The following is a 27,510-nucleotide window of genomic DNA, read 5'->3' on the forward strand; positions in this document are numbered from 1 at the left end:
TTGAGATGCGCCCTACGTACCCAGACTTTTGCAACAATTTTATCTTCCCAAGGTTAGTTTTTTGCATATGTAATTTTTTTCTGGTTCCCGTTTTCCCGAAATGAGGGTTATGTAGAGAGAACGTAAGAAGTTACTGTAATCTACAGTTTCATTGCTTTGAAGGCACAAAAAAAAAACAATTCTGAGATGGATTCAAAGGATAGATTGCTACGTTGCGTCAGATATAAGCAATTCCTACCACTAATTTATATATTTTTTGATAATTTTCTAATATATGATGACCAAGAGATCACTCAAAGCCTCATTTCTCCTCATGTTCTTCAATTCCTTTGTTCTGGATCTTCGTTCAGATTTAATACCACAAATTTATCATCCGTTACGTAATATCGGGAGGCTAATGAACGTATCGGTTGCGGAGTCGCGTTACCTCTTGTTAGAGTGACGTCCGCTTATTGTCTCGTGTACTTGGCTGCATTGGGGATTATGTTTTAATATAATATCTTTACTTGGATATTGAAAAAGGAGCTCTATGGAGGGAATTTAGTGTTCAGACACTCCGTTATTCACTCTTCACCAATTTTTAAAGATTTTATGAGTTAATTGGCAGAACTTAAGAATGCGCTTTCAGACATTATTTGAAGCTATCAAATACACATAGCAATATAAAAGTATTGTTTATATAAGATTTTATTATTTTTATGGTGAAATATAATATTGTGCCAAGTCTTGCCAGATTTATAATCATATCTGCAAACACATTCCCAGACACAACTTCATTTAAATCGATTATATTACTATATCTAAATCACTAATAATATCGATTATTAAATCGATTAGATTACAACTAATTATCACTTCCGAGTCTGCAATGAATGAGGCTGGTTGATTGGTAGCGTTCGTCAATTTGTCAGGTACCACCACCCCGTCAGTCTCGTCGACAGCCAGGAATGACTTGATGACATCCGAGATAGATGCCGCTTCTATTAGGAGAGTTGCCAAGTTGCCAAGGCGCTCATGGGTATATAGGTGAACGTACGTAACGACAATTGTGATGCGGGTTCGATTACAATTGGATAAGTAAGACCCTATGCAGGTCTAACTGGATGGTTAAACTATTTGATTGATCGGTTTAGTTATTTAGCTTGTTGTTAATTAAATTGGTACAAGATGATTGCCCGCAGCTTTTGTGCTATTGTGTATGTTTGTTTGTTATATATCTTTAGTAAGAGTTTATGAGGTTAGAGCAACAAAAACCCATGGACTGTAGTTTAACGGATAATGACATAGTTTCTTATACTATTAAAGAAGATGTTTCATATAGAATTTTGTAATATGAACTTGTCAATTCACCAATTGTTCTTTTTAAAATCTTTTCTTTTGTTATATGATACTTGGTTGAACTGTTCCAAAGTTTTTATAATCAACTCTCCACAATAAAATTCCTATAATTACTCATCAAACTAAATCAGCTGAATTAATTTTGTAAACGTAAAAATTTAACGAATTTGCCAATAATAATAAAAAAATCCAAGAATTTCACAAACAACATCGTTGCAACTTGTACACAAAAATAAATACAAAATGGAATTCCAAGCGGTTTATTGTCGAGCTATTACAAGAAACCATTCTACCTTTGATTACAAAACATATCTCCTGGCAGCGTGTTCCGATGACATCGCCGTCAATTATTTGGCAAGCGTGAGCCACATTCTGGGTCACAATGACCAAGATCAGCACCAGAAGACCAAATTTCAACCATGCGAACATAAAATACAGTTAAATTTTGTAAATTCGTGTAAATAGTAAACAAAAACCTCTTTGAATTTGATTATTTTGTATTTAAAACGAGATTTATATATGATTTTGAACGTATAAACTGTTGAGATATAAATTAAATAAATCTTTTTATTTTTATTCGGTGTAAGCGCATGTGTGTTTATGTATGATGTGATGTATCACATAAGGAATTTATTGCTTCTAAATATAATAATATTATAATCAGTTTTAAGTTCTCTATAACATGTAATATTTCATATTTTTATTTCTTCGCTCTGGTATCGGGGCAAAGCCCAGCGTGGAGTTCCTCCATTCAACAAGCAATGTCTCCAGAATTCGATGGAAAATAGGGAACGGAGTGTTTCAACACTGAGTTTCCTCTGTTTGCGGGATACAGCGTGACCCCAAAAATATATTTATATATCATATATGCTCTGGTAATTGTTTATGCCAGCCATTTTGTGATTTTTTTTTTTTTTATTGTCAGCACAAAAATAATTTCAGGCAAATATATGAGCTGTCACTACGTCTTGATAGCTAACGTTTAGCAATACGTTGGTATTGTTGATTAAAAACATCTTTTAAATATAGATAAAAATCATAGTAATGTTACATCCGACACTCCTTCGGCCATTTCTATAAATACAGCACTTAGTATTACAGAATGGAGGGAAAACACTTATTTTCAAGGAGTGCCGAGAATAGATCCCTCAGTGACCCCGCCGGCAACCTGAGTGACTTTTTACATAATCCTCCCGGGGGATGTTTGTTTGGAGTTGTTTATAAAAAAATATTACAGATGCGATTTGTACGGAAATGAAAAACGTTAAAATTGAATTCTATTACTGAAAATGATAACATATATCACATAACATACAAAATTATATCAATATCTAAATGTGTCGATTTTCTAATAACATTGACACTTGTTTTTTTTTTGTCTGGAATGAATTTGACTCTATTATATTTTGGATTGATTTTATGGAATCGAGCGTTACTCACTTTCCGCAAAATTTTCGAGACATTGCATGATGAATGGCGGAACCTAACGCCACGTTTGCTTTACCAGAGTCGTTAAAGTAGTACATTTAGCTAGGTACAATAATGTTGTTAGAATCGTTACCCACGTACATACGTACGAAGAAAATAAGCAAAGCTTCAAAATTTTTGGTGCCCGACCTTATGGTCGGGTTGGTTTTGATTATTCAAAACCAAAAAAAAAACAAAACCAAACCCAAAAATAGATCAGAACATTCCAAAACCCCAAAAATCCCACCACACCATTAATAATATTTCGCAATCCACTACCACTAACAGGCAGAGCAAATCAACGAATGGTTAATTTAAAAATGCCTCGCTTCATAATCGATGCGCAGGCGCAGCTCATTACGGCCGCTGTAACGACCCCCGGTAAATCAAGCGGACACCGCCTGGCCCCGGCGTCGCGTCGTGCTGATGAGATCAGGAATATCGATTCCGCGTCTCCGTTTCGGTATATCGGTTTACTTTTGATATTTGATTACATATTAGTCTTTGGTTTGGTTGGTGCTTTCTTTTGGAGTCATGGTGTTACAGTTATACTCGTATAGAATGAGATCTAGTTTAGTATGAGTGTAAGGCGGTTAAATATGCTTATATTTTTGTAGCTTCACGCTTTATCCCGTATTTAAACTCCCCTTTCCGCCATTAAGAAATTTACCAAATTTATTCAATGCTATGCCTACAATTTGGGAAAAAAAGTTTCCTATTCGTACTAAACATATAATAAGTAACGATTGTTTTATTGAAAACTAAAATAATAGATAAGACCTTGACCATTTAAATATTCGTATAATTTAAGTATAACAATATTTTTTAGAAAATTCTCTAGTTCCAACCACAATTAACAAAGTTCGATAAATCTTTACCAATCCAAATATTTACAAATTTAAAAATATAAATGCGATAGTTCCTCTTAAAATTTATCTTATGGCCGTAAATTATATCATTATTTTTAAATTACCTAAAACTATTTAACCCACGTTATTCATAATAATGAATAAATAAAAAAATACCAATAATGTATACGTTCATTTTCTATTAAAAAATATAATAAATATATATTTATTTACAGTATATTTTAGCGGAGAGATATTAGAAAATGCTTTTAAAGAAATAATTGGAACGACTTCAAGTTTCCTCGCCTGTGTTTGACGTACACAAAATATATTACAACACTTATAGGCGATCGCCTTAGGGTTACCGTCCGCTCCATGCCAAGCTCGAGAAAGTTATACCAGTGCATTTGGTTGATTAGGTTTTTTTGTTTTTTGTAGTTTCACGCTATAACCAGTATATAAAAGAAAGGGAATAGGGTTAAGACACTCCGCTTCAATTCTCCGCCCAATTTTCAATATCAGAGATTTGTAGCCAAAGCTAGGAAATGAATATTGATCATTCCTCTGAGTTAGAATCGAACCCAAAGTCGCCTTTACATGCCAGGAGGGTCTTAAATTATTAAGTGTACGCTTTATTAAAATTTTGAGTAATATCTAGATTTGAATACACATAATAATTTTTTAACACATTTTTGCACAAAAAGTTTATATTACCGAAAATTTAAAAAAAAATCTGACGCTTACAATATATTTATGTAAGAAAGTAGAAATAACGTTATAGCCATATAATTTTGAGGTAAAATGACGAATATAACAACGTGTACTCCAATATCACGAGTCGATTAAACGCCGCGGTTCTCATAACGTAAATTCATTAAGGAAGCACCATTAATTACGTTTCCCATCCACTGCAATGCCATTACTCTCGTTCCCAACCAAAACAAACAAATCCTGCAATTATTGTAACAGCACAATGTTAGACATTACGACGGCTGATCCAAAAATAGACCTTATCTTTCACTGTATAGAGATTTTTGTATAAGAATCAATTATCATTTCTTCATCTGATCTCGCCATATTTGCTTCTTCAGCGATTTTTTGCTCTACAATCATAAGCTCTATATCTGAAGATGTAAGATCTTCTCAAAAACTTGGTATCAGAAGTACATGGATCCCCAAATTCTCGAAATTCTCAAGATATTGAAAGATTAGCAGGGTGCAGGATGTCCCCATAAATAATACATCGAAGGGGAACGTGATGGATTGTCTGTCTGTCTATCCGCATTCTATTAGTCAGGAATTCTTAAAGGGTGGATTTGAGGGTGCTTACTATTATTAGAAACAACCAATGTTAGCTTTGGAAACGATATACTTTACGTTCATTAGCGATTCGAGCATTTTGCTTGAATTATTTAATGAATTATTTATTTAATGATTAATAATTCAGATCACAATTGCTATACGATAGGTATCTTGTAAAGTAAAAAAGTAAAAATTATAATAATTTAATTTAATTTTTTTAATATAAATTTATATAAAAATCTCTGATTTCTTCCGACCCTGGTAACAATATGAAGTGCGGCGTTGAGTTATGCTACTCAACACAAAATATTTCAATAGTTAGGCGAAAAGTCGAGAACGAAGTGTCTTAACTCTAGGTCACTACCTACCTTACCTACCTAGCTGTATGCGGTATACAGGAAATTACTTCTCTAATTTGTAACACGTCTCCTTAAATCGACTAATAAATAGTACCATTTTCATCAATTTCCAAAGTTATAATGCGAATAATTTCTATATCGACTGAAGATTTTGTTCAGATAATCTATATTGTTTTAATTATTGCATACAATTATCATCCTTATGTTTTTAGACTTAAAATTTAATTTCACATAAAACAAATTCTAATAAAAATTCATAGTTTTCATTACTAACGCTATGTAGTCCTAATGATTGTATCACACGCAATAAAAATCGTGATAGATATTGTGAAATGGAAAGTTTAATTATTAAATGGTGGACATTTTCGTAAACAAAATGTGATAGTGATAACATCTTGGAGGGCATCGTGAGGTGATGGGACTGGGGGTTGTAGATTCGATCTCCGTTGAGGGAATGATTATACAGTAGTTTAAACTCGTTTTTTCAGCCCTCAGTTATACGAATTCGCGATTATCCGCACTATCCACTGCGATAATTATTTTATACAATTAAACCTAAAAAAAATATATGTAGTCTTATATTGGAAAATGTTAATAATTTTTTTTTATTTATAATATTTTAGGTAATAAACGTTGATTTTCGTTGATATGTAGGTACCTGTTGCTTTTAATATACATATAACGATTTTGTACTACATAATATGCACAAAACCAACTTTTCTTTATACATTCGATTATCCGGACTTTCCATTATCCGAATGACTAACGACATCAATTAGTCCGGTCAATCGAGTTTCTACTCTATTTAAATTAGTTTTATTTTCTCGCTCTATTAGACAAGGCGCGTTTAGTTCCGCCACTGAGCAGGCAATGTCTCGAAATATCGGGAAGTAAGTGTACTCAAAGTAGGTTCCGTCAGCCTGCCCAGCTACAAATTAATATAATTAATAAATCACAACAAATTAAACTTTCTAACGATGACATAGTAAAATGGCCATTAATTTGTATATTTTTATCACCATATCGGTTATTTAGTTCAGTTATCAAACCTCTTGTGGTTCCCATCAGCAAGTGTTGAATTTTATTGCTGGCAATATTTGATTTTTACGATTCAATGATTTATGACCGATGATTCCTAGATAGTGCTGGTTCTAGCAACAAGTGTAACATGCAAATCAATTTATAATACATAAATCCAAGCTTTCTTCATATTATTATGTATTGGCCTCTATAAACGTACCTGTGGGAAAACTAATAAATCCTTAGTTAATAGGCGTTTTAATATGAAGTAACGTATAACAGTTTTATTTTTAGTTTTTCAGTTTTATTTGGTGTTAAATTCTTTAAAATATTTTATTATTATTTGAAATTACTGATTTGGATTGAAGTTTGCATTTCCACTTGGAGGTCCTTGGGTTGTTCTTCACAATTCAATACAGTTTTTCCGAAATCTAGCGGAAGGCGGAGAAAGTGTCTTGACTGCTATTTAAAGATACCCAGTAACTACATACTGTATGGTAGAATTTAATATATACTTTTCAATTTTCACATAGATTATCTTGGGCATGTTATTGATCTTATTATTCTTGGGTTGAATATATATCTTTTTCTTATATTTTATCACATAGTTGCAAGTCTTAATAAAAATATGTTAAAAATGCTTTTTCTTTTAGAAAGCGATATCGATATATAAAAACTTTTAAACGACATCAAAAGTATTTACCGTCTATCTATAATAGATATTATATTGATAGCATTTTTGTATAAAGTCAAAAAGTTTGCAACTTTGATTGGGATCCGGCGGCCATCCGACGCTGACTGACACACACGTCCCTCGTGCCTTATTATTTTCTATCGAATTCGGGCAAAGTATAAACTTTATTTTTAAAGTTTTATTATCGCCTTCCTTTTTGTTTATTTATTGACAAATTTCTCTAAGTTATCGTATTTTATGATCTTTTAATAATACCTATTATGTGTTACTTAGACAGATAATAGACGATAAAACTATTTGAAAGATATTTAAAAATATGTTTTGCTGATCCACTCCAATCCAAGTGGGAACCTGGCGACGTTGTAACTATAATTCTAGGTCAACTGCAGTTTTAGCCCATTCAAAGAATATTGTTGATATAGATAGCTGATGATGGCCGGGTAGGTGCCGAATCTAGGTGTAAGGTGGCTAAATTTATCTAAAATTCTCGTTATTTCATAAAAACTACTTAAGAAAATAAGCAAAATAATTAAAATTAGCAAATAAACTATAATTGAATACTGTATAAGATACGAATGTAGTTACACATAGATGTCAGTGTATATTGACTTAGATATTTCAATTTCAATAAATTCGATCACAACAAAGAAAATAACAAAATTATGAGAAAAGTTCTTACAAAACTGATATTTTTCTATTGAAATCAGCAAAAAATTGAAAAACTTATCACTCAGTTTATGAGATAAGTTAAAAGTGCAGATACACACTGAGGGTGATAACGAAAGTAATGTAAATGTTTGAAACCCATACGAACACTCGTAGACTCGCCTTTTTATGAACAAATGAGTCTAAACGATCGGTATGTTTCCATCGATATTGATACCATATAAGGAATTTTCTGTTTTAGTTTTTACGTACAGAAGATTTTTATGTCTTTTAAAATGTTCTTGAGAATATTAAGTGAGACCAGACGTGGTGCAGGACTACGAACTTGTGAATGATAACGCGACAGGCTATCAATTTGATTCCAATTCGAGGAAATGAAATATTTAGTATTGTTATTTCTTGGCTCTGGCGTCGAGGCAAAAGGCGGCGTTGAGCTCCACCGTTCAACATGCAATGCCTAAAGAATTCTGTAGTAAATGGGAAACGAAGACGTCTTAATGGGAACGGAGTGTTTTAACACTAGGTTTCTAAGTTCCCTCTGCCTACCTTACTCGTATAGATCTTCTAGAGTATACAGATAGATCTAGTCCAAATTGCCCGAAATATCGCGTATCGACTGGCGGCACTTAACGCCGTTCTGTGTCTTCTATTATTTTCTCATTTATTTCCCGACTCTCACCACTTGGACCACACGAACCAGTCCCGAACGAATATGAACTTTTTTATTATTGAAAGTATTTATATTATTTGAGTTTGTCTCCTTTCACTTTTTGCAAAGTTGGAGCGGTTTAATACACTTAGGGAGCGACGTGACGCTAACTTTGCCGGTTTTGTTTCAATCATATTTTTACAAAGTTCCCTCTTTATATTGAAAGTTTTCTTTTGTTTTAATATTTTCATTTTTTTTCTTTTGCGGCAGATTTTATTGACTATTTTTTCAAGTACAAATTGAAAAATAGTTTTTTTAACTACCTATATAAGTTGCAAATATATAATGTTGTATAATTGACACTGTCGTGGTGCAGTAAACGTAATGGTGATGGGTTCGACAACTCTCGAGGGAATGATTATTTATAATTTATTTTTATCCCCTCTCTCTAGTTGACGAAGCGCGGCGTTGAGTTTTGCCACGCAACACTAAATATCTCGGAATGTGGACCTCTGGCTGTAAATTTGTAAAAAATACTAGGTATAGGTAATCACTAAAACCCATGAATATATTTCATTCCAAACAATGCACTTCAAACGCAGACGAATAGACCGAATAATATTCATGATACATTTAACCATTTGAGGTTTACCGACACGTTTAATTTACACATACATACAGCGTTGAGTTACAGTTACAATGTACATACATACACACATACATATATGGTTAGAATATACTTATATATTACATATTGTAGAAGCTGAGGCCTCGTGATATGTGAGGCCTCGTGAGGCAGAGGTGATTGTGAGTTCGTTTCCCACTCAAGGAAATATTTATAATAAATTGTTTTTTAGCTTTATGCTGTATCTGCAGAAAGCAGAGTAGGTAGTATGATAGTATGATATCTAGTGTTCACACACGTCCGTTCCCCACTTTCCGCTGAATTCTTGAGGCATTATGTGAGGCTGTTGAGTGGCGGACCTCAAAGCCGCGCTTTGCCTCATTACCAGAAAGAGAAAATGAAAATATTAAATATTTTATTTCTACGAGTGGAAAACGAACTCATCACTTATCTTAACTCATCTACTTATTTAGATTTCTGAAGTTAAACTTACAATTTATTCAATAAATCAATACTATCATTACCCCAAAATTTCTAATGACCACCAAATTTAAATAGCAAACCAATAAACCCCACAACCTTTAATACATTAAATCTATAAATATTATAATCAAAACTAACCACACACAGTAATCTCTATTAAAATTTAAACATTCAAAAGCGGAAGTATGGGCCCAATCAAAATCCTATTTACATTTCATACAATTCAGTCGTCAATGGTCGTCCGTTCAATGGACTTTTTCAGTAAAGCTCCCATTGTGGGCGGCTTAAAGGGTAACGACAATAGCCTGAGTTAAATTAACCGGAGTTTAAAGCTTAATTGTGAGTGCAGTTAAGCTGAGTAACACGTGTCGACGTCTCTGAGGGCCTCTAGGAATTCACAATTGATATTATTTTTGGGCCCTCTCTGTGAATGCTGTGTGAAAAGCAAGAATAAATATTTACTGTTGAAATAGCTGTAGATATTGAATTTTCTCTGTATCTAAAATAATTTTTGAAGGTAGGTAAGGCTATGTGTAATTTTTGGTTTAAGTTAAAAATGGATGGGAATGACGAGAAGAAATTCGAACTTGTCCATCGCGTATAATCAGACACGCCTCAACTTCCACGATAACATCAGTTGTTCATATGATAATGTATACATATAAACTATATATTTACATTACAACTCTCAGCTAGTATAATTGGAAATCCAAATTAAAAGCCAAAATAACATACGTCTAAACCTTCTTTATTGCTGCTTAGCCGCAAGAAATACACCAGAAACCAAACAACAATTATCACACAAAAACAAATAGGAAAAATCATTAGGGGAGCGAGGGGATGATTACAAAGGAAAACACGGTACGGTATGGAGTGCAGTCATTATGTGCCGATTGTTCAGTAGTTTGGGGGTAGCGGGTTCAACAATGACTGAGACGCCTGTCGCCTGTCAAACAAGGGTTGAGAGCAAATAGGAGGTTTTTGTTGTTCCTGCAGCCACGATCACGCTTGATTGGTTGGTGTACCCATCGATTGTGATGGATAAAGAAGCACAAATAAATGCAGTCGAGGAGCTATTTAAAAGGAATTGCTTCAAGTTTTAAATCAAATCAAATTGTAAAAACAATCCAGAAATTAGACAACAGAATTAGACAACAAAGAGGGCAATTAGAAAATAATTACGAAAGCAGCAGTGAGCTAAATCAATTAATTAGGGTCCCCCGGAACCTCGATAATGTTAAAAGCCGGGCCAAATCGGAATCTAGACCCGATCCAATTTGAATAACATCAGTAAAAATCGTATTAGACATTCAATTAGCCACCGGAAGGAAGCTCGTTAGGTATCCTGTTTGACACTTTGACGTTAATACCATCGTGTCGTGCATATGAATAGCGTTTAGGTATTGATATTCTAGTGATAGCTGAAGTGCATGTAGCTAACAATGGGAGAGGTGTCTGGATGATATTATTTATATAATTACTATACATTTGAAATTGGCGGAGAAATAGAAATAACACCCCGACTGTATGGGTGTGGTTGGATATCGACTGATTGTATACGTGATGGCTGTGAGTTCGATGATCGATAGGTGGATTTTTTTTTCATTTTAATGCTCTGGTAGACAAACACGGCGTTGAGCTCCGCCACTGAGCAAACTTTGTCCTTAGTTGTCGTAACACAGACTGTCTGAACATTAGATTTTAGCCTTAGGATTTAGTCTGCCCTTCTGTGCGAGATAAAACGTAAAGCTGAAATGACTAAAAAACGCTTTTCTTATAGGCCTATAATAAATTTATGTAAAAAAAATATTTTGATGTAACAGTATATACCTAATATTTATAATAGTCAACCCAAAATTCTACAAACGTACAGCTACCTTACACCACAGCCCAAGCTGACCTTAACCAAAATTCTAATTTACCAAACGAAAAATCAAACATTTGTAATTCCGTTCGTTTCAAAAGATAAACCTTCATCTAAGCTTGACCATATACGGTACCTGAATTATTTATACCCTACCGTTCCGTTACATTGAATAACTAATGACTTGTGTCCAGCATATTTGCTGTTAGTTAATATTAATATCCCGGGTTCGTCTGCCCACCGTCTCGGCTCCACGTGAATGTCATATTGATGTAGGTTACAAGTGCATCCTGGAAAGTAAGGACGATGCATATATAAATAGTTTTGATTTGTTAATTCGATTCCGTAGAAGTCCGTGGCTTTGTTTTTGATATACTGTTAATGTGGTTTTAGTTATATTAAGTTCTCACATAAATATTAATGTGTAAGTGTTAGGGAATGACGTGTGAGCCCTTTTGAGTGACGTTTCCAAGAGTCCTTGTTGCTTGTTAAGATAATATTAGAAATAGGAATAATTTGAAACTTTTTGTGGCCCTGCATACAAGAGTGTGAGTGAACGGAGATTCAAAAAGGAAAAAAGGGAAAAGTTCGGCGATGTGTTCCGCAACTCAACACACAACGCCTCGAAAAATTCAGCGGAAAGTAAAGAACGGTGGGTCCTAACACTAAGTTCTCTCGGCCTACCATGCTACGTGCGTGATACAGCGTGAAGCTATTAATCATAAATAGTCAGAATAACCTGATAGTTAATTCAATATGAGTCAAAATAAATTTATAATAGATTTACTTATTTAAATAGAGTGAGTTTTAATAGTATAGAAATAAATGGTACACCAACATATCAGCGAGAGGTGGTAAATTATAAAACACGTCACAGCGGGACGCACTCAGTCACGTTACATGCGCGTGCGCATTTCGATGGCTGCACTTTTTACGTCCCAACCCTTGCTTAGTCGCTTGTTATTTAGGGAAATATGCGCTATTTTATTTTAATCAATATTAAAAAACTTTAACTGGTATGTACTGGTCCGGTCATACATGTCTCTGAAGTTTACCAATAAGTAGAGAAAATTTTGCGTTTTTTTAAGTTTGTGTATAGGATACCTTTTCTTAAGCCACTTCGTTCTAAATTCCGTCCAATGTTTGAGCCATTGTGTGTTGAGTGGTGGAATTCAACGCCATGCTATACGTCGTTATTACTAGGGCGAGGAAATGAAAATATTTAATTGCCTTAAGTGGAAATCGAAGCCACAACTGGCCTCTACTGCTTTATTGCCCTCACAAATATTATTTTTTATTTGATTATAAAAATCAAAATTAAATATTAAAAACAAACACAAATTTTCCGCTAACCAAAACACAAAATAAGTACCCCACATAAAGAAAAACAATCTAAAAGCCAAACAATGAGCTTACAACAATACTGCACGCAATATGCTGTCTTTCGCACGTCCCCTCAGGTTCCGCGGGATCGGGAGGGAGTCGAGTGGAGTGTGCCGGATCGGGTTACAATGGTAACCGAATATAACCCATTGCAACACAATTACCACTGATTAGCCATTGAATTTACTATTATCCTTGTGTAGATCTTAATTTGGATTGGATAAACAGTATTTTGGTGTGTAATATGAGAAAATGTTAGATATTATGAAAAGTTACCAATTAGAATGTGAACTATAGCTAAAGATGCAAGAAAACTTTTTAAAGTGCCAAAAAAGTCGAAAAAAGAAATGTAGTGTTTCTTTAAAATAAAACGTGATTGTGGGCTTGCTTCTCAGTCAGATGAATTAATTGTTTGTATGGTTATTTACTCCTTTTTTGTTAGAAGGTAGAGCTCGGCGTTGAATTCCGCCACTTAACTTCAACACAAATTATCTCGAAAATTAAACGGAAAATAGAGAAAGAAGAGTCTACATGTGAAACACATCTTTAGTTAGAATAAAAATCATTACATTCCTTACATTTGTCCCATAAGCACTAAATGACAGAGAATATGCATATTTATGGTAATTGTAAACAAATAATATATTCACAATTACTCGCGTGAATAAATATGGCGATTCGAAACGAGTGAAGACAAAAACTTATCTTATTAAACACCATAGACACCCACGCACATTTCCCACATACCACAGATTAAAAATCCTTCCAATAGACTGTACAGATTATCCTTAATGATAGCCGCCGGTAATAAATATGGCGGCTAAGATGGCGGCCAAGATGGCGGTGATAGTGGATAAAGGACACTTTGATTGAACGCACCGGACAGGCTAGATAAACGATATTTGCATATTAAATAACAATATTAATTTTCTCTTAGTTTTAGATAATTTTAGACTAGCTTTTACACGTTAACTTGTTTAGTGGATTAGAAAATTGTGAGGAGATTTAATTTCTTCTTGAAGGTAAAGTTGCTTAGCTTTATTTAATATAAATAATATTAAAAGTTGCAAATAATTAAAATATATTCTAAGGTAAACGTTCGTAATCGAATTCAAGATACTTTAAAAGATTTATGACTCTAATCGTTCTTCGATCTCAAGAAGATAAGGAAAGAAAACGAAAAAAAAACTGCCATATCTCTGTGAATTGGGCCAGGAAATCATCACAAACACTTGTGTTGCGAAATTGATAGCTTATCAGCATTAACGAAATATGGTTCCTATTATCTATGTTGGTCTGTCTGTCACGTGTTCCTGAGTTATGGTGTCCTTTCCCATGCGGTCGTCGACCCGGCGCCTGCGCATATTAGAACTTAGGAGTTACATCACGAAGTCTATAAAACTTTGACTATGAACGGATTAAGGAATCATAAAGTTTGACCTTCAATACTTATATAATATCGGCTGTATGTTCGTCTGTCATACAAAGTGAATTACACGCCTTCTCATGAATGAACCTGCCGCTGGCGGTGGCATTCAAAATGGTTGCTACGTGACTCTTTTTACGGTTGACAAATTAAAATGAATAAAATAAATGAAGTATTTAACTATTATAGTTATTTCCTTTTTCTTTTATAACTTAATTAGTGGTTTGTTTGTGTTATTTAATATTTTAAACAAAAAAGTGGCAGTTAATTTAAATGTTTTTATTGTTTTATATTCACTCGTCATAGTAATGGGTGGGGAACGGAAATGTCTTAACAGTAGGTTCCCAGGTTCCGTCTGACTATCCTATATATGCGGGATACAGGGTGATGCTAAAAAATTGTAACATTAAATAGTCTGTTTGTAGTGACATAACTAAACGCCGCGCTCCTTACAGAATGTTGTCATTGAAGTTATTACCACTACCGACAATAATATAATTTATTTATCTTATATGTTGGATTTATCATCTGTTTTAGTAGAAAAATAATAAAAAAAACAACATAAAACCAGCTCATTCCTTATGTCACACACAACTGGCCATAAACAAAAAAGAAATATGTTAATTTGTGTATAATATAATATAATCACTAATTGTTCAGTCCGGAAGCGAGTCGTAACTTTACTTACTATATATAAGTATTCTGGACACGATCCTACCATTAAAAATATGGCGCCTAATGACAGGTTTTCGCGACAATATTTAATATAAACTTATACTATACTTATTATTATTATACGATTAATTATTATTTATCGATATTCAATTTATCATTCTTATATAATTGTTACTATTTATGGCATACGTTGATATGTATTGCAATTAATTTATTATAATTATGTTAATTGTCGCTGTCTACAACTTTGTTTGTATGGAGATAAAGGCACAGCCGTGTGCCTGTCAACGCGACAGGTTGTGGGTTCGATTCCCACTCGAAGAAATATTTAATATTTTCATTTCTTCGCTCTGGCGTTGAGGCAAAGCACGGCGTTGAATTCTGTCAAGCATACGCTATGCCTCCAGAATTCAACGGAAAATGAGGAACGGAGTGTCTTAGAGAACTATATAATATACAGATTAATAAATCATTCCAAAGCAAACTTACTATACACACTAATAATGTGATAGGGCTGTTATTCTTCTTCTTCCTCAGTAGTCCATATCATCATAAAAAACAGTATTTGACCAGCTTCTCTGCCTTATTCTCAATAATAGGCAAAAGTTCTTTTTTGCACCTAAACAACCGCTAAAACAATTTTCCAGTACATTCTTATTACAAATCTTGAAAAACAAAACAAAATAAGGTCCAACAAGCACAACGGTCACGTAATACTATAGAGGAATTAATAAAAGAACAATAAAAGGGTTCCGTAGAATATTTAATTTATTTAGATGTAGAGCGGCGCGTGCGCACGATCAGGTTTCATACCGCCAGGTGGGATAGAGTGGTTTCGAAATACCTATTAATATAGATTTTGAATATACTGCTTTATGTATTGTTTTTATTTTATTTTATTATATTTGTATAATAATACTTGTGGTAGCTCATTAATTAATAATTGTTTGTATTTTCTTGAGGATTAGGGTAAAGCTAAATTTCGCTGGTCTCGTAGTGTTTGTCTAAATCTTGTCGTTCTATTTTAATTATCCCCTTTACAAAAAAATATTATAAATTATTTAAAAATTTAATACTTTATTTAAGCTGTATTTTACCGTATTTATAAGTAAACTTACAAGCGATGCATATGTTTTTAATATAAGCATCTTCTCGTTTTTTCACGAATACCAAAGTAGGTAGAGGGAACCTAGTGTTAAAACACTTCGTTTCCTACTTTTATAAGTGGCGCAACCCAACGCCGCGCTTCATCTTATTACCAGATCACACTAATAATTAAAAGATCGCGTTTACAATCAGATTCTTTACTACCACTCCAGCCTCGTACCATATTTATACAAAATTACTATAACTTATGGCGTGAATGTTCTATTTTCTATAGATATAAAAAAACCCATTCTCCCAGAGTGGAATAAACAAACTGAAACAAAAGCTGTATTAAGACGTATGACCTTTCAAGATGACACAATAGTAAACTCTCATTTGGTACGATTAATGGTAATGGAAAAGTCGGGTTCCCTCCCCCCAGTCGGACGTCTTGGACGGGGCTTATCGGGGCATCTTTATTATAATTTATGCTGTTATTTACTTCTTTTTTTGGGTATTTTTAGATAATATTTGGTGGGGGAGGTAGTTGGTTCTATGTATTTTTGGGTTTTTTCGGTTTTACGCTGTATCCCGAATATGGCAGAGTAGGTAAAGGTAGCTCTAACTGTGATGATGATGATGATGATAAAAAGAAGATTAAGATAATCTATTTCCTCCATTTTCGAGATTTTACGTGTTGAGAGGCAAAACTAAATACCGTGCCTTATTGTCTTATCAGAGTGATGAAATGATATCAATCCATGAAATTTCTTACCCTCAATGGAAATCGAATTCACAACCATTGCGTTTACATACACCCACTGTACCACAAATGCCTCAAATATGCGTTTATTTCTATTGGTTGGTATAAATAATTGAAATAAAGGCATAATAATAATCACAGAAAGCTACTTATTGCTCTATGTCTAATAAACCCATAGATAATACATAAAGTAAATAAATTAAATCGAATTCGTGACCACCGTCTCAATAAGCTGTGACCATAAAACTTAACACCTACTGTAAAATATTATTTAATTGGTGAACATAGATAGATATATAGATAGATAGATAGATATAAACAATTCTTGTAGTTTGACTTTTGATCTCGCCAGTTTCCCACGACATCGGATATCGCACGCGTGGCGTGATAATAACTATAAGTAAATTATTTATTTATACTGTAATTTAATAAATAGTAAATATATTTTTGATTAAGTAAGATTGTGTACGTCTAAGATATATTTTACGCTATTGTAGCTATTTGAGTATTACGGTGGTTGGGGCTTCGATTCCTGGTAAAATGTAAACATAAAGTACAAGTAGGTACTTATTAGCTAGTATTAGTAGGCTGAGGGAACCTGGGAACCTAAAAGACACTCTGTTCCCGCAACGACAATTCTGTTCCCCACTTGTCACCAAATTCTGTAGGCATTGCGTTTAGAGCGGTAGGACTCAACGTCGCGCTATGCCTCGTTGTGTAAGCGAGGAATAACTAGCATATTGAATATTTAATTTCCTCGAATGGGAATCGAACCTTGCACCACGACTGGCCTCAATAAATAACTTAAAAAGATAAACACAGACAACAATTACACGCCATGCCATGCCACAAATGACATAACATTTAATGTTTCCCCCACAAGTTAAACGATGGAGACCACAAAAAACTTTCACCCGAATCAGAAACTGTCCCGCCCATTCCGGGAACCAAATCTGCGACCCGCAATGTGTTGCGAAATTACAACCTGCGCTACCACGCCCTAGTGACTGGTGGTTAGGTGGAGAAATATATATTATACAAGTATTGCTTTTAAAAGCTATTAGTTTTTTTTTTTTTTTGTTTTTCTTAGTGTTGCTGTTTTAAAAATTCGTTTAATGTTTTGTATGAAATTTTATTTTGGTTTTTCATTGTATAGGTACACATATCTATAAAAATCTGTTACCGAGTTACTGAGTGATTGACTAGGTACACAGACGCGAATTTACTGGACTACTAGGTAGGTTAGGGAGTGTAGGGGAATGTAGGGGAAATTCTTACAGGGAAGTGTAAAAATAGGATTGAAATGAAAATTTTACTTTTCAAACTATAAAAATAAGATAAAATAAAAATAAAAGTATATACATAGAGAAATACTAATGAACACAGATGTAACATATGTTTCCATTTTCGACTTTCGTAACTCGCTTCGTAGGCATTAAATTTAAAAAAAAATAGCCGAATTAGATCCCACACTCCTCGTAGTGTCCAATCGCGTGTCCATGACACTTAACGGAATTTATTGGAAAATAATTACAATGAAAAGGTGTTATTTTGACGATCATTAGCCAAATGGTGACTGACTGACAGTAGTCACTAACGATACTAAATTACGCGTTTGCTTGTCCGTGGATAAACAAAATTATAATAAAAATATAATTATATTGATGCCAGTCGTAGCGTGCTATAGGTTGTAGGTTCAATTCATACTCGAGGAAATAAAATATTTAATATTATCATTCTACGTTGAGTTCTGTCATTCAACACGCCATACTTCCTTAATGGAAACGGAGTGTCTTAACACTAGGTTCCCAGGTTCCCTCAGCCTATCCTGCTGTGTGCAAGATACAGCATAGGCTAAAGAAAATAATAAATATAATATTTTTAGCTGTTGTCATATTACTCTACAGAAATATCTATTAGTACATATGGTATGAAATGCGTTAGTTTTTGTTTCCTGTTAAGAAATTTTCGAATTTGACTTGTCATTTTGTATAACAAGTATTTTTCAAGCATTTTATTCATTTATTTTGGTTGTGAAACCTGTCCACATGACACTATTATATAATGACTGAGACTGTCTAGTCCAGTGATTCCCAAAGTGGTCTATATCGACCCTCAGGGGTCTATACAGAACCTTGTCCTTTCCATAAAAAAAATATATAAAGCATAAAATAAAAAAAAATCTTTATTTTCTACTAGAGAAGTCAGTCGTGGCGTAGAGGCATAAAGCGTGACTATAAAACTGGACTGGTCGTCGGTTCATTCCCTACTCGAGGAAATGAAATATTTAATTAAATTTATATTTTTATGTCTTCGCTCGGGAGTCGAGGCAAAACTGCGACTTTGAATTCCACCACTCAATACGCAGTGCCTCCAGATATCGATGGAAAATGGAGAGTTTCAACACTAGGTTCCCTCTGCCTTCCTCGCTGTGGGCGGGAAGCCGATTTATTTATAAAATTAGTAACCCTGATCATCGTCACACAGCTACCAGTAATCGCAAACGACAGACATCTGCTTCAAATACAAATACGAAATACCATCCGTACGGTTTCTTTAATGATTATTGAAATTGCCACTCCGGTGTCGGTCCGAGATTCTATTTTGGTTCGGCATTCCTCGAGTGGCCGTTATAGTGTTGCTATTGACAGGTAAAATGTTGTGAAAGTAGGTTTATGTTGTTTTTAATGTTGTAAATTACTAATATGTTGTGTTGGAATCTGGTGACATAGTTTGGAATTATTTAGATTTTTAGCGGTTTCAATTATCTTGGTAGCTTCACGCTTATCACGCAGCGGGGTAAGCAGAGGGAAACTAGTATCAAAACACGTTGTGTTTAGTTCTGACAAGAAACACAACATTTAGAGACATTCACAATAGAGAGTGTTGAGTTTCGGAATTTATAAATGATCATTCCGCCGTAAAGCCAATCGTTTCCTACGGGTGCGATGGTATACGCGAGAGGTTATGGGTTCGATTGCCACTCGATGAGACTAAGTATTTAATATTTTCATTTCCTCATTTTAGTGACGAGTCTCCAGAATTCTGTAAAAAGGAGATAATGGAAGTGTCTTTAAGGGATACTATCAGACACTAGTTTCCTTGGGTTTTTCAGCCTACCCACCCATATGCGGGAACTGTCACTCCTCTGAATGGGAATCGAACCTACAATTGCGACTTAAGTCGAACGCTACTATGCTTTGACGGCCTCTCAGTTAAATTTAGCCTAAGGCTTATATTCAATTAAGTGGTGCTATTATATTAAATTAAAACAATCGTGTGTCGTAATCAAACCTACACCTAACGATCGTTAGTGCGTACCATTTTGTATAACAGTAATTAAAGATTTTTTTCTCTCTAATTACAATAATACATCATGTGTAATTAGAGTGTGTATCAATCAAATTTGAGTGTTTCTGACGATTTCGTTTGTAATTACTTAGATTTGGATTGGAGTTTGCTTGTTTGGCGGTCGTAGGTTCGATTCCAGTTCGAACGTACCCAGTACATATCGTTGCAGGTTCAAAGCCTTCAAATTTAACCTTAGCCTTTTAATTCTGGCGATAGCTGCAATTTCACATTATGATAAAATATCTATATGATATTTTAAAAAAATGATTTATAACAAGCTTATAAGAAGTACCGTAACTTGGGAACGCATCGTGGGAGACGAGCGTTTAGATGGTATCCATGCGGTGCGGGTTCGAGTCCCTTCTATATCTCTATTTCTTAGTATTTCTTTAAAGTAATCAAAAGTAAAACTAAGAAATGTCAACAAATAGTCAAATTAGCATTAACGAATCACGATAGAACAGACTAATTTAAGCGTATCGGCCATTATAGCCGGCCAGGTGTCGTGTAATGGCTGTGTGGCGTGCGCCCGCGCCTCATTACCCTGGCCTGGCTTGCGAAACGGAAATTCTGAACCTATTTGTCTATATGTGAAGGATTGCGAGCTGGTTATCATATAATTAGAGCTGATGGTTTAATTGGTTTGGTAGAAATCGGTTCTTGGTTTCCTGAGACGTGGTGTAGCTTCAGCTTTTAGCGATTTCTATGGGTGATCACTGATGGACATAATTTTTGGGGTATTCACTAATGAAATTTCGGGATATTTCGCGAAATTTGTTTTATATCGTTCTACTATAGCAAAAAGGGATACTCCAAAGAATGCAAGAAAATAAACTGACATCATGACTATAAAGAAGAACGAAATTCTAACAGAAACCAAACGGACAATCAAGAACATCCAACTTCTAGCCAAAAATGAAAATATATTCTTAATCCTTAAAACAAAATATGAAAATTAGTCAAGATTTAAAAAAAATATATAAGTAGGTAATAATTGAAAAATAATAAACTAATTATATAATTTCTTCTTGTCAACAGAGGCCGCCATCTTCCTCCTTATCGTACGGTGGAGCAGTGAACGATGATGTCCGCTCACCAGGCTCAGGAGGTACCCCTGGACCCCTCAGTCAACCCCCGCCGCAGACCCTCGATGCAACGGATCCAGGTAGGCCCTAGATTTAAAATAATTTGCGTGAAATTTTAGGTCTAGGTTAAAAATATAGTTACTCTTGCAAGAATTTTCTTAGAATTTTCCTCCTAAGTAAGGAGCCTAATGAGGAGGTTTTAATGGTTATTATTTAAAAAAAATGTGAAATATTAGATGTGAAAATGAAGACCTTAAAAAGATTGTTTTATGTTTTGTTTTTACTAAATACGATAGGAAATAACAGGGTAAAATATTAATAATCTAAAACACCTATAGGTTAGGTATAGGTTTTATTTACATCATTACGTATATCTAAACATATTTAGATAATTATACATTTTAGTTGTCTTAGAAATATAGAATATTCATAGAAATATAGTTATTCTTTAAAATAACAACGTTTAACTATGGTTAGGTAGACCAATAAAGGAATATACAAATTATGCTTAATGAGCTATTTGTATGTAACTTAGTGAGCGAATAGAAGGAAAACGCTAAACAAATATGGATGCTGGAGATTATATGACAATTATGTGTTATCTTCTTCTTAGTATAATCTTACTAATCTTCATATTTATTGTAGTTAGTGGAAAAAACCCAATCGTGTCTAGTACTTAACGACGCAACTTATTATATTGTTTTACCGAAAGTGCATATAAATGTCAATATTTGCATGATAACTGCTGGTATAGGTCAAAGGTCACCAGCAAGAGGACATGTCTTTAATGAGACGCCAAGGGGGCGTGCTGCTCCCACGCGTCCCGCACCCAACAATTAACATGTCCGCAACGATCTAGATCCGACGAGACACGTCAACACCCGTCAAGAACCAATTTAAAAGTGACAGCGACACGTCGTCGCGTCACTATCTTGTCACGCTCATACAGCGCATAGAGACAGATGCTAAAGAAGCAAGTGTGGACGTTCAAAAATCAACTCCTAGCATCGAAATCACTTCACACCCAACAACACATACTACATTTAGAGTCCAGATCGATTGTCATACGACTCGCATGGCAAAGACGGATGAGTGCGGTTTGAATAAGCAGTTATGACGTTTCGCCGCCGTCGTACAATACAATACCTATTGAAAGGAACCGGCCAGTATGGGTATTGTAATATATGTATCTACGTATGTATCTCCACCGATTATCACCTGATGGTGATACGCCCGTGAGGTGTCCTGCCTAATTTTCTGGTTTACATTGTGTTAGTATTCAAAGCGGGTTCGAATTAAAAAAGCAAAGGTGTTACTTCAAAAGACGCAATCGCGCTGGTGGGACTTTGACAGCTGTCAAAAATAGCGGGCGCGCTCAGTGTTGGCGCGAAACTAACAAAGCGACGGTTTGTTTTTTGTTGATATTTTCAGATATATTTCTTTTTTTTTTCGGCTTCGGGTGGAAAAATTATGCTTTCGACACGCGTTTGTGTAATTGTTCGGTTTGTCGCACGGTTTTGTCGGTGGTATGGCCGAAATTGAATTTTGGTGAGCCGATGCCGGTGTCCAAATAAAGTTAAATGTATCCCACATTCCTGCCCTACGATATGTTTTAAATGTTTTCAATTCGCCATCTTCTCACCTTTTTTTTATGGCCAAAAAACCTTGTAAAAGGTCTCATTCCATCATTCCATCTATTAAGATATTCTTGAGATGATTTCTCACTAGCTGTTCACTTAAAGAAATATAAACGGTATTTAATGACACCAAATGCCATGTTATAACTCTTAGAATCATTTTACCCAGTAATATTCAAGCAAACAACCCCTATACGAGAATAGTCAAATGCCACGAAGACAAGATTTTTCAATTTCAACAATAGATTTTCCGAAATCCGAATACAAGTTTAAACAGGATGGAGGATGTCATCTGACCGAGCCCTCGACTAAAGGGCTAACTTGCGTGAATTATTCAAAATTCCAAATTTCCCTATAATTCAATCATGGCGTTCCTCCCCCGGGAGGTGTCGGGAGGGGATGAGAGGGGGGTGGGAGGGGGATGATTATTTGCGAATTTAATATTAATTAACTGACGTGCTCGGCACATAATTGCGTTTTTCAATTATAGCTGACAATTATGCGATGAAATTCGGATGAGCCGAGATGATTCGGCTAATTGTCTGTTGGTCCGTGTTTTTTGTTGGATTAAATATATTTCATATGTGTGGGTTATTTTAAATGTATGTACGATACATAAAAACTACTAAATAATGATATTTTGAAAAGTTTATCGATAACTTATTTAGATTTTTATTACGATCTTTAAATAATGTGAAATGGATTAAAATATAGATATAATGAAAGCAACTTACAATGTGTCAGTTGAGAGCTTAAATAAGTAATACGATCATTATTTTATGAGACGTATGACATTTCTAATAGTAATAAAAATATTAGTTTTATAAGTGGGATTATATAATATTTTTACACTTATTTAATCCTCATATTTGCGTTGCACGTCATACCGATGTTACTAAAATTTAAATTCAGTAGTAAATTATGATTTGCAACATACCAGCACAGTTGTTGCCAGACTTCTGTCGATAGTTATAGGTTGAAGTTCCTATTGAAGTAATTGTTTTTTAATTATGGCTTTGGATTTCACCAGCCCGCCTTTGAAAAAACGGAAAATAAAGTGGAGCGATGATAAATTACTAAGTTTGCTTGCATAGAATGTCACTACAAAGTACTTATATTTAACTCAAAAGTAAGAAAACAATGAAATTCTAAATTATTTTTGGCACAAAATAACAGTATACACTTATATATGTAGAGAGAGATAGAAAAAATCCACTAATAATAATCCGAAACCCGAAACGTTAAGTGTAATTTGTAGACAATACGATTATCGCGTTACAGAGGAGGAGGGGGAAAGTTGGTTCTAAATAAAATTATCTCAACTTGTTCGTTCCCATTCTCGTCATAACATGTCGTGGCCCTACTTTGGGGGCACGACGTCGGCATTCGGGGCACGTGGTGACCACTCGCCCAGAATTCTTATCTTATGAAAATGTTTTATTTTTCATTTGTCATGTTATGTACTGTTAAATTACTCTGCATTCTAAAGCTGGAGGGCTTTAGTGGGTTATGTTTGGTAGAAATAGTATTGTTTTTTTTTTTTTCAAATTTAAAGAATTTTTGTTTAGCATTTGTTTCTTTGAGTTTATCTAAAATATTTACGTAAAAATAATTAAATGATTTGAGATTTAATTTAATGCTAATGTGGTTGATTTGAGTTAATATATATAATTCGATGTTAGTAACGCTAGTTACAGTTTTATATTAAAACAAAGTGTGCCCAATTCAATGAATGCAGACAAATTCGTTACAGAAATAAATAACTTATATTGTTTTTCTTTCAATACTGTAGTACAAGTTATTAAATAGTAATATTGTTTTTTTTTAGCTTCACTTGGTAATCCTGCAAATAGCAGGGTAGAGGGAACCTGGGTACTACTTCAGTTCCCCACTGTCTGCCAAATTTTGGGGGTATTGTGTGTTGAGTGGCGGAACTCAGTGCCACGCTTTGCCTCGAAGAAATATTAAATATTTCATTGCCTCCAATGGGAATCGAACCCATAACCTGTCACGTTTACAGTCACACGCTTGTGCCCCTGCACCACGACTGGCATCTAATAATATTATTGTAGTTTTTCTATCAGCTCTTGTACGTGTTTAAACAAATGGTGTAAATATAATTAAAGTAATACATTCATTGGCACATCGCGACCGTCACGCGCCTCGCCGCAAACGGACGGAACGAAAGATTTAAATCGATTCGACTCTTTCACGCTTGTCCATTTGGCCGCTTTGTTTACTTTTTATTGATTCCTCACACTAATTGTAGCAAAGTGGTAATTGTTAACAGTGTTTCGTTTTGTGCTCAAAGTTTTAACTTACCGTCTTATATTTGTAGTTGACAGGTCTTATAACTTTATAATTAGATAATTAAAGTTATTTTCTAAGTTTAACTGTAGACTAGTGAACTAACTTCAGCTCGTGCCGACTCAAAGTAAGCTTAAGGAACTCAAAAATAAATCATACCATCAAACGATGAACCCTCAATCTTTATACCATGACGAAGCGTTCCTAATTCCAAGTTAGCCAATAAACCATCCTCCAGGGCCTGGCCTCATCAATATTTGAGGCACAAAATTGAAAATTACCAGGACCCCGTACATAACTCAAACCTATCGAAACCAATAAAATATTAACTGGTAACGATTTCCCGCTGTTTTTCACGTCGCATCGGCATTCGCGTCACGTCGCGCCGCACTTACACCAATGCTAAATGTAATCATAAAATTTGTTGTTAATAATTCAAGGAGCGGGACGTGGCCGTGGTAGCCGAATAGGTGGGATTATTAAATTCTGTGAATGTTCACTTTGTATCTAATATCCGAACGTGGTTAATATTAGATTACGGTGGGGCGAGTTGCCCCGGCGTCCCCGGGCGTCCCCGGGGCGTGGTTCTGATAGATTCGGTACTTTCCCAAGGAGTATGATTGGTTGGAACGTCTCATTTCATAATGGAAACTTTGTGCTGAAGAAATAACTTGTTAACCTGAACGTTGTTTAGGTATATTTCGTATTTTAATTTGTAAATTATAATTGGAGATAACACGATTTGGAGATAAGGCATTATTATTTATTGTGTTTTCTCATACTTAGTTTAGAAATTAGGAAAAAAAATTGAAAAGAAACATAATTTTGCTTTAATTTTTGCAGATATAAAGAATTTCTATAGAGAATAAACCTTTTGATATAAAAGCATTACAGTCTATACTATTTGCAAGGATATTACAATACGGGGTGATTGTATTGTAACCCTTTGATGTTAGCCGGCTGATCCGTGGTAATTGTTGGGATAATATACGAGTATAGAGGGTTTGTTTGTCCGTCAAATGTAACTCAACTAAATGTATTACAATGTTTCAAAATTATTCGAAATGCACGTCAACTTCAATGCAGATAGCGTGTTTAGGAGAAAGTAGTGCGTGTTTAATTTTTTTTAATGATATTTAGGGTTATAGGTATTTTTGGATGATTTTAGAAATATTGCGATAATTAAAAGTTTTAATATTCTAAATAAAATATTTCAGTATTTTATTGAAAGGGGTCAAATAGTGCACATAAAGAACTAGGTTTTATTTCTAAGAGAAGAAAAACTAAGAGTTTTCTTATCACACGTGACATATTCTAAGTGCCTAAAGTAACTATAACTGCAGGTTAGTGTTGGGTTGCCTTCCTCAATAAATGGACACAAAAAACTAAATAAAACAAATTTAATACAACCATTTATGGTTATTAAAATAATAATCTCAATATTAGCATTCATACAAAACGTAAGATACAAATTTAAATCATTATACATTTAATAAAAAAAAAGACTAAAACGAATAAAGAATATACATATGTATAATTCCGAGTTACACCAACTGTATAATTTCTTTACAACAATCCCGAAAAGGGTGAGAATTGCATTCACGAACAAAAAGCTGTCAAAATGACAAAGTGATTCGTCATACCAATGACAGCTGCGTTGAGGAGATTCGGGCGGAGAGAGGGATGAACAGATCGACAATTATTATAACGTGTTATATTATTATATTGTTGTATCATGAATAATGATGATGTGATAGAAATTAAAATTTTATAGTTTTGGAGTTGATTTTTGACTGACTTTGGAAAAGGAAGTCAGTTTGACATGTATGTGGTTGGGTATGATCTTTTTAGACTAGAAGGTGTGCAATTGTAATTATAGAATGGTATGTTAGTCCACAAATATCTCGGAAACACCTATAAAAAAATCTAGATTTTATATTAAACATAACAATTTACCTAATTTAATTTCCAAAACATTAAATATACCAAAACGCGTAAGTAGTAAGCATTTTCTATTTCAAAATACATAATTTTTAAACCTAAAATACTTGACTCGAAAAAAATCTCAAAAGCTTACAAAAACAATACAAAAATTTAACTGACTCTTGCATCTCATAAATATAATTAGAACCAAATTGTCTTTAACTATAAAGCTAAGCTACCGTATACTTTGGTTCACAATACCCTCCACAAATACCAATATAAGTTGACCCTTTCTCTAAAACAATCGACGCTATCTCACCTCATTTAAGAGAGATCTCAAGACTGGTCTCCACATTTGCATTTTTAAGTTTGAAATATTTATTCAAGTAGCCTATTTTCGGTTTGTTTGTCTGTGTGTGAAAGGGCCCCGAATGCGAGCAATAAATCATTGTATATTTTAAAAGTAACATTGTAATTTCATGTTGAACGTCTAATTTGCATAAGTAATGACTATTCCAATAATATTTCTTTCGTTCAGATAGTTTTAAATGGTGTAACA

General features: G+C 34.2%; 1 protein-coding gene across 2 annotated transcripts in view; it reads left to right on the forward strand.

Moving 5' to 3' along the window:
* hth (Meis homeobox homothorax) overlaps window positions 1-27,510 on the forward strand; it is a 262,885-nt gene that overhangs the window by 63,276 nt on the left and 172,099 nt on the right. For both annotated transcript variants that reach the window (XM_085189188.1, XM_085189189.1), the window contains exon 7: window positions 21,038-21,164. In XM_085189188.1, coding sequence (XP_085045314.1) covers window positions 21,038-21,164 — 127 coding nt within the window. The remainder of the gene's footprint in view (window positions 1-21,037; window positions 21,165-27,510) is intronic.

This window comes from Heliconius melpomene, chromosome 8, assembly GCF_056956725.1.
Source record: "Heliconius melpomene rosina isolate 202511_hmr_F chromosome 8, ASM5695672v1, whole genome shotgun sequence".
In the NCBI taxonomy this organism is placed as follows: Eukaryota; Metazoa; Arthropoda; class Insecta; order Lepidoptera; family Nymphalidae; genus Heliconius; species Heliconius melpomene.